Genomic DNA, 8981 nt, shown 5'->3' on the forward strand with positions numbered 1-8981 from the left:
GAAAGACATATCTACAAAGTACTATTTTTTTAAGAGCAGGAAAGGGAAACAAAAGGTCCTAATTTCACAATGAAGATAAATAGCTATAGGCCAACTATAAAAATGAGTCCAGCAACTACAGGTAACTGGACACTATTTCTTCCAGGTGTGATGCTGGTTATACTGGACAACACTGTGAAAAAAAGGACTACAGTGTACTATACGTTGTTCCCGGCCCTGTCCGATTTCAGTACGTCTTAATCGCAGCTGTGATTGGAACGATTCAGATTGCCGTCATCTGTGTGGTGGTCCTCTGCATCACAAGGTCAGTAACTGTACTCAGTGGCCACCTACATGAAGGGATATGTCATTCCTCCTTGTCTTAGAGCTCTCTAATTACAAGTCCCTTCATGGACTCTGCAGCCATCCATTCTCTGAAGTCCTATTTCCTCATCATAACAACATTGGAATAGCCAAATGGAAAGACATTGACTTTCGTGCTGGAGTGGTACAAATTTTTTTCCTTATTTTGCATTATGATGAGGATTATTTATTTTCTAAGGAAAGGTCTTTTTTTCCCCTTCTAACGTGTAATACCAATCTTTGTTTAAATATGCTTTTCTCTTTTAGCTATAAAAAGTCAGTCTTCATTCAGACTACTAACAGACTATTTAAATGAGCAGTGTTTCCTGACTTACTCGGATTAGTATGCCAAATGAGATCACAGAATAGATTTTATACAAGGCCTAGAAAAGTATTAAATTATAGCTCTCATTTAGGGCACTTATATTTCCAAGTATAACTCTCAGGTATAATCATTTTTAACATATTTGATATAAACCACAAATACATTTTTATCTTAAGTTAACAAAATAATTTTTAATCACAAAATTCAAAGAAAATAGCTATAATGAGAACGATTATGCTGTAGTACATGAAAACCTTTGATATATGGAAACACGCAGCAAATTTCACAACAAGCTTTCATATCAAACCCCCAAACAATCAGACAGTAATTGTTTCCTGGAGAGTTAGGTTGAGAGAAATACAGAGATCTCATCCAGTTTCAACAGGAAAGAAAACCATGAATAATTAGTAATGTCTGGCATCGGGCTTGGAGTAAAGGAGGGAGGCCAGGTATGGCTTACCTTCATTAGCGTGTAAATTCACGGTAACCAAGAATTAGATTGCAAACCGAATGCATATTATTTATGTCCTGTCTAACCAGAAATGTTACTGAAGATTCTTTGTTCTGATCTGATTTCACTCTGCTTGAAATAAAAGTTCCCAGGAAGTTTTTCAAGGTTTTTGTCAAATTCACAAGGCATTTGGACTTTCAATCATTTGTGCAGCTCTACAGTAAATCAGAATGTTTCCCCCAAAATTATTTTAAGACAAAAAAATAAAAGAAAGTATCATACCTTTAGAAAATAAAGGCCATAATACATCACTATATCTGTATTGTTCTATCTTCTTTGAGGACAAGTGTGGCATTTGCTCTTGAAAAAGACAAAATATGGTTCATAGATCCTTCCCTGGCCTAACGGCTTAAGGGAACATCATTGACGGGAGCTCTGTGCTACTCGAAACCAAGTTGAGTTCATCAACTCTACTCTTATGTTTAGATGCCAAGTGAGTCAGTGGATTACATTAAAATTGATTCTGGGGAGCATAAAAATAACTCAAGAAACCAAAAATATTAAGTATAAAAGAAAAGATAGAAAAGAATCTAAAACACAGGAAACTGTGCCCCATTACTCCAGGGGTCTTGAGCCTACTAATATCTAAGTAATATCAGCATGTAAAAAATGAAATTCATATTTAATAGATATAAAATCATAACAATTTGATTTGCTACTTCATGTACTGACAAAAATGCAGAACTTTAAATACTTCAGCAGATGTTAGAAGTCTTATTAATCAACTTCATTCCCATATGTAATAAAAACAACTGGAATACATAGGGTTCTTATCTCCCCAGGAATTGTGTCTGTGTGTGTGTGTGTGTGTGTGTGTGTGTGTGTGTATGTATATCTGTACAGACACACACCAATACATATATATATACATTTGGTAACATTATGAAGGAACAATTATCCCCATTTTCAAGATAGGGACTCTGAGGTACGAGAAGTCAACAAATTGCTGAGTATACACAGCTGAGCAATAAGGGCAAAAATGGAATCTAGGCTGCCTAGTATCAGAGCCTGTGCACTTAACCACCAGTCATACTGCCCCTTGGCTGGTCAAGATGTCTATTTTCTGATGCTCAAGACAACCTAACCGAGCTCCAAATTAGGCAAGCCATTTTTTTAAGACATACGGCTGTTTTCATTTTCCATGTAAAAACAAAACAAAACCTATCTTCTGTTTACTTTTGAGGAGGAGAAACAGCACATGAACTAAACTGGCATTATTGTAATGCATTTTATAAAACTCTCCTAGGCAATCCAAGCTTTCCAAAATCCAAGAGTCATACTAGTCAATAAACTACACTATTCTCAGTATGGATTCATTTCATTCACTTGAAAACATTCTGCTCAAAAACCAGACTTTGCAGCTAGGCCATCCTCCCCTCTAACCCTTCCTGCCCAAACCCTCTCTTCCTGGTGACCTGGCCACACTCGTCCATCAAGACTTGTTCCAAAACATCTAGTTGCTAAAAGATTTACAAAATTACATGAAACAGAGATCCCCTCATTCTCTTCAATTTTCTTTTAATCTCATTGTCACCTGGTCTCTCCTCTTTTCTACCTCTCTTTTCTTTCTCTTCTCCTCTTCCCACTTTCTTTTCCTAGTTCTTTCCCCTTGTTTTTACTACTTTAGTCAAATATCTGTCCTTCTCCTAAATAAACATGTGTCATAAAGAATACAGACATCTAGAGACCTGTTCTGAAATGAAAAGAGTTGCCCTGCTGAGAAGATGTATTTTCAGTCTTTCATCTCCAGCTCTCACTTGCTGGGAATATGACTTCCAGCTCCATGTGCATTTTGACAGATCTACCCCCCAAAAACCCATATATGTATATACTATATACATTTACTCACATATGAACATATATATGAATATATATTTTCTGACACTCCCCAGCTTATTATAATAGGATTTTATATGAACTTTATATTGTTATTTTTATTTGTATTGTCAAAGCATTATCTTATTATAAGAGAAAAGCTACTAGATCAGAGCTTTTCAGATAATTTGACTGAGTCTTAGCTTTTTATAGAAGCTAAATAATTGGTACCAATTTATGTCTCTAGCTTATAACATTAATATACAAAATGATATTAGGCTGAACCAAAACAATATCCCTTTTCATTACATATCCCATATTAACAGTTGGCTCACTCTCTGGTTTGATAGGATTTAAACTTGTAGCCCTGAAATGTCAATATAACATTCATCCTTGGGACATTTAAAGTATCAAGTTGTTGAAGACCTTTAACATGAGATTAGATGAGCTCACACTTGCTCTATTGCATTGTGCTGAGTCACTGTTTGAGCCCTGACGAGTAAGCTGTTGAGGACTAGGTAAATGTATCCCTCTTCAACTTCCACCTCTGTTCTTCAGTTCTCCTCAACAGATGCTTAAAGACAACCGCAAACAGAAGCAAAAACAAAAAACAAAACCTCTTCCAACATAATTCCAGCTTCTGCTAATAATAAATTCTTTCATCTGAAATATTTTAATAATTTGCTTAATCCATAACTTCACTCTGTGATTGTGGGACCAGATTTTAGGTAATAGCACTGGACTAAGATCTGTAAACTTTCCAACCTTCTAGGAAATGCCCCAGAAGCAACAGAATTCACAGACAGAAGCAAAATACAGGGCACTACAGTTCAGACAACACAACAAGAGCGTCCACGAGGTTAATCTAAAGGGAGCATGTTGCACAGTGGCCGGACTACCGAGAGCTTGGACTACACAATACAGTATTATAGACAAAAGAATAAGATGAGATCTACACATGTTGCCTTGCATTTGTGGTAATCTACACCAATGAAAACATGTACTACAGCTATATTTGATTATGTATGGATATATTTGAAATAGTATACATTGTCTTGATGTTTTTTCTGTAATGTAAATAAACTATTTATATCACACAATATAGTTTTTTCTTTCCCATGTATTTGTTATATATAATAAATACTCAGTGATGAGAAAAAAATTGGCGTTCTTAAATTTGCGGTATCTCCTAACTGTAAATATAATCAAGCTAGTACAATCTGTACAAGTACCAGTATTTTATCTTTCTCCACATCCTGAGACAGAGCACTAGTTTATACAGGACTCAGTGGCTAGGTTTTGAGTGATTCCAAGATCAAGGGAAACGATGGTTATTGGAAAAGAGAAAAAATAGTTTATATCGAGTGAGGAAAAAATATTTCAGATCTTTGAATCATCTCTATTTTATCAGCTTTCTTCCCTGGTCTTCCATTTTCATCCCCAGAGCAGAAAAATCTCTGGCATATAAATTAAATCAAAGAAGAAGGGGAGGGAAAGTGCTTTATAACTCATAAAGGAGAGGGAAAGAAGATATTGGATTTTATTTGGGAAACATCTTAGAATCTCCCAGTTAAGTGCATATATCTGAAAGGTCCTGAACAAGCTACATATTAGGAATACACAGAGCACAAAATCTATTCCATTTAGGTGAGTGCAATTAACAACTAGGAAGAAATTCTAATAGCATCATTAAATGTGTAACACCAAATCATGAATTCTCAGAAGCACCTTGCTATATTTACAGTATATGGTTCTTTAAAAAGAAATTAGAATCACAAACAAATACCTCATGAATAACTTCATGGCTAATGCAGCACCATTATTTGAAATGGAACTAAGGTGATAATATTTCATGAAATGTGCTTTATATATATGATAAGAACGAAAATGAATCACATAGCATATGAAAGACCTTGGTGGGAAATCGATATAGATTTCTGAACACACAAATATGTATGAACACTTTGGAAAAAAATAAACTGTAAAAATTCTCAAAGAATAAGATGAAAGTAACAAATCAAATAATTGCCTTATTATCATTTAGTCCTTCATAGCTTTCTGTGGCTAACAGAGTAAATCTAAATAAAAGTTTCTTTGTCTCCTTCAAATGTCCTCTGCACGTACTGAAAGGAATGACACTTCTGTGTCCACAAAAAGAAAAAAGGACAAATGTCAAACCAACACTTTCTGAATATAAAATATTCAGTGAAAAATAAGTTTCCTGAAGTGATGTTTAAGATATTTGTTAAGACACTTTTTAAAAGGTGACAATCTAAATAGTATTTAGGGCTCTGTGAAAAATCTGGTTTTCTAGGTTAGTCATCACTTTGAAAAGTGTGAATCTATAAGCATAACCGTCACTCAAGTGTTTCCATAAATTGGTCGTAGGCTACTTGTACAAACAAACTCTATTTAAACTTCCACATGGAACTTTAGTTTGGTTACCAGGTGCAGAGATGTAACTAGCCCTGATCTCCTTTGTGTAAGACAGAAGTCGTGGCAAACAAACCTTGCCTTCTCCTAAAGGAAGAACAAAAATACAACATGGCAGGGCTTAGTAGAGTTAGAAAGAAAGCAACAATTCCACTGACTTTTACTTGTAAGAGTAGGAAATGACTTGCTTCATTAAATATTGATACAGTACGTTGTGTGAATTTTTATCAAAGGATCATAAACCTAAGTGTTGGAAAAGTCCTTGGAGTTAATAATACAGTATGTTCCTATTCACCTCTATGCTCACCCAACCCATGAAAGAATCCCTTTTAAAAGATGCATAACAAATCTTTGCTGTACAGTAGAAACTAACACAACATTGTAAAGCAACTATAGTCCAATAAAAATTTTTTTAAAAAAGATGCATAACAAATCTAAGTGAGTAGATACTATGTGCCAGCCACTATTCAAGGTCCTAGGGAAACACAACTAAAACATGACCTCTACTCTAAAGGAACTCACAATCTTGTCCTAACATAATCATCCACCCTCTACTTGCATATATCTATCATTTGGAATTTTATTCTTCGTCAGTTCTAATTTTGAGAACATTTTTTTTTTCATATTGAGTTGAAATTTACTTCTCTATGGTTTCTACCCATGGCTTCTATTTTTCCTCTCTGGAGCAAAGGAATAATGACTTACGTGTCTAAAAATATTAGGACAGATACTATGTTCTCCCACTCACTTGTGCAAGTATTTTCTCACCCTTTGCGAGTATTTTCTTCTCCAGGTGAAATATCCTTAATGTCTTCATCTGATATTCATGTGATATGGTTTCCACTTTCCCCTAACATCTGCATCATCCTTCCTTGGACAGACTCTACTTTGTCACTATATATCTTTAAGTGTAGAGCTCATAATTGCACCATCTGCTACAGTTGTGGTCTGACAAGCACAGAATATCGTAGAACTTGTACAAAGCAAATTTAACTGACAGCCATGATCTCTAAATTCAAGTCCTACTTTGACCACAAATTTGGCGTGGAACCATGAGCAAGTCATCTCACATCTCAGGTCTCAATTTCCTCATCACTTCTAATCTCTGTAATTCCAAGATTCTAGATATTCAGAAATCAGGCACTATACTTTTATTATTACTACCTAAGACCACATTAGCTATTTTTGCTGCTCAACTTAAATTCAAAAGTCTTTTTAAATAAACTGCTATTAAGTCATGTCATTCACTCATTCATTCATTCATCACTCATTCATTCATTATCCATTTATTATACATTATACATGTACTGAGGGCCACCAACTACCAGCACCATACTAAGCTATGAGAAGACAAGGATAAATAAGGCAGAGTCCCTGCCTGAAAGGGATGAGATCATCCTGGTTCCTTGCATCAAAATCTCACAGCCCCATTGGCAAGACTGGGAAGTAAATAGTAAATTATAAAGAATTTAACAAAGGCTGCGGTAACGTTCGGTTCAGAGTGCTTGGGGACCCTCCAGGAGGAATCTCCGGGCTGAGTAACGTGCTTCTTCATAGGATGTGAGACACACAGGATGACTTCATCATTGTCCACACAAACCCTGACCTCTTGCTTCTGAGATTTTATCTACTTCTCCTACTCTCTTCATGCCCTTCTTCTCTCCATAATACACAGAGCAAGTAATAGCTTATCAGTGAGGCCTCCTTGACCCCCTTGGCTGTCTTCCTAATCCTGTTATGGTACTTTGCATGTTATTCCTTAATTGTCCATGCAAGTCTGTCTTTCCCTTAGTCTGGGAGCAAGAAAGCAGAAAATCAGTGCCTTGCTAACTGATTCCATGTATTCAATAAACAATTACTGGGTGCCTAGGCCATACCAGACACAATTCTCGGTGCTATTATGTAGCAATGAAGTGGAGAGATCTCTACTCTCAGGCTCACATCCTAGCAAAAGAAGTGGAGGTGAGGATTAACCAAACAATAGACAATAACAACAAAAACTAGAAAGTTTTAAGCTCTATTCAAAAAATTAAAAATAGAATGAGGTGATTCAGGGTGACTGGGTTTGGTGGGGACTGGGTCCCTCCAAGGAGAGTGTAGTACTTAAAACTTGGCCTCTGAAGCCAGACAGAAATGGGTCCCAGTCTAAGCTCCACTTGACTAAACTACTTAACCTTGGGCAAACTGCCTAATTTCTTTATGCCTCGTATTTAAAAATCAAGAGAAAAATGCTTCCCACACTCAATCTGACTGTTACGAGAGAGAAGCAAGACAATCCATGTTCTGCTTAGAACAAGGACACGCACAGAGTGAACTTTTCATATGTGGAAATTATTTTTTAGGAATACAATAAATATTCACTGTAAAAGTAATTAAGAAGAAGAAACGATATGTCATCAGTTAAATAAAGCATAACGGGAGTCATATGGTAAGAGTTAGAAGGAATCAAGCAGTCATGCTCACTCGAAGGAGCGTTTCCTGTCTCTTCGGGGACAAGAGAGCTGTTTCCGGGAAAATAAGACAATATAAGTTAAGAAAAAATACCGCTCCTATTATTTCTTTTTTCAAATGGGTCCACTGGCATCGTGTCTGAACAAGGAGAGTGATCATTCTTTCATCTTAAAAGAGGTGTATCTCGATAAAGCACATAGCGTTAAACCTCTCGTGTGTTTCCAGGCATGAGATGAGTGAGTCAATATTGCAGTGACTTTGCAAGGCCAAACGCTTTACTTTCATGAATCCTTGAGGAAAAGTCAGTACAGCCTATTGAAATATGACAGAGATTATCTCAAAGTCACGTTAGACTCTACTAATGTTTATCTTCAGATGCTACTTCCCTTTTCCAAAGTCACGCAGCACCTGCACCAGCTCTCTGTTCCTCAGTTATAGCAGACATTTCACTTACATAATTGATCATCTGGATATCAATCACAAAAACCTTTTCATTGAATTAACTGATACCTTTCTATGAGCATCCATATTACATGAAGGATGAAGGATTCTATAAGGTAATGGTATTGGTTTTTATAACTAATGCCTGAATATGCACGTGAGTAAGGCCCTTTAAAATCAACATCAGGAAGGCAGGGATGATGTGCAGCTCACCTGGTCAGAGTCAGGCCTCCTTCCTGCCTCACTCCGGACAAAAATCGACTTTACTAGTCCCCTTACTTTGGGAATGTAACCAAATTCAATCCAGCACAAGAACCTCATTCAGAGTTAATGAGAGTCCAAAATCAGGGATTATGGGAGAGAGGGGGAGAGAGGACAGGAGCATTCCTGGTCCTCTATCCCTAGTGGTCCCATTGCCATTGCTGTACCTGCCAGTCTTCCTGATCCAACAGAGGCACACCCTCTACACAAGGCTTAGCCGTAGTGGCCTCTGGAGGCAGCGGCTCTCAGGACCCATCCTGTCAAGCAGTCAACCCATTCTGCAGGGCACACTTGCAGAGGGGTCTGTGCCCTCCCTCCCTGTGGGTGTCTCCGCTTGTCGGGCTTCCTCCCCTTTGAAGACTCCATCCTCTGTTAAAGCCCTCCTCTGCCACAACCCATGGA

At 37.0% G+C, this 8981-nt stretch overlaps 1 protein-coding gene across 1 annotated transcript in view; it reads left to right on the forward strand.

Annotated features, from left to right (window-relative positions):
• Positions 1-5798, forward strand: part of TMEFF2 (transmembrane protein with EGF like and two follistatin like domains 2) — a 250423-nt gene extending 244625 nt beyond the window's left edge. Inside the window, exons 9-10 of the mRNA XM_030853661.2 lie at positions 146-304; positions 3766-5798. Of these exons, the coding sequence (XP_030709521.1) occupies positions 146-304; positions 3766-3862 (256 nt within the window). The 3' untranslated portion in view covers positions 3863-5798. The remainder of the gene's footprint in view (positions 1-145; positions 305-3765) is intronic.
• Positions 5799-8981: the final 3183 nt, after the last annotated feature.

The sequence above is a fragment of the Globicephala melas genome, chromosome 7 (assembly GCF_963455315.2).
Source record: "Globicephala melas chromosome 7, mGloMel1.2, whole genome shotgun sequence".
NCBI classification, from domain to species: Eukaryota; Metazoa; Chordata; class Mammalia; order Artiodactyla; family Delphinidae; genus Globicephala; species Globicephala melas.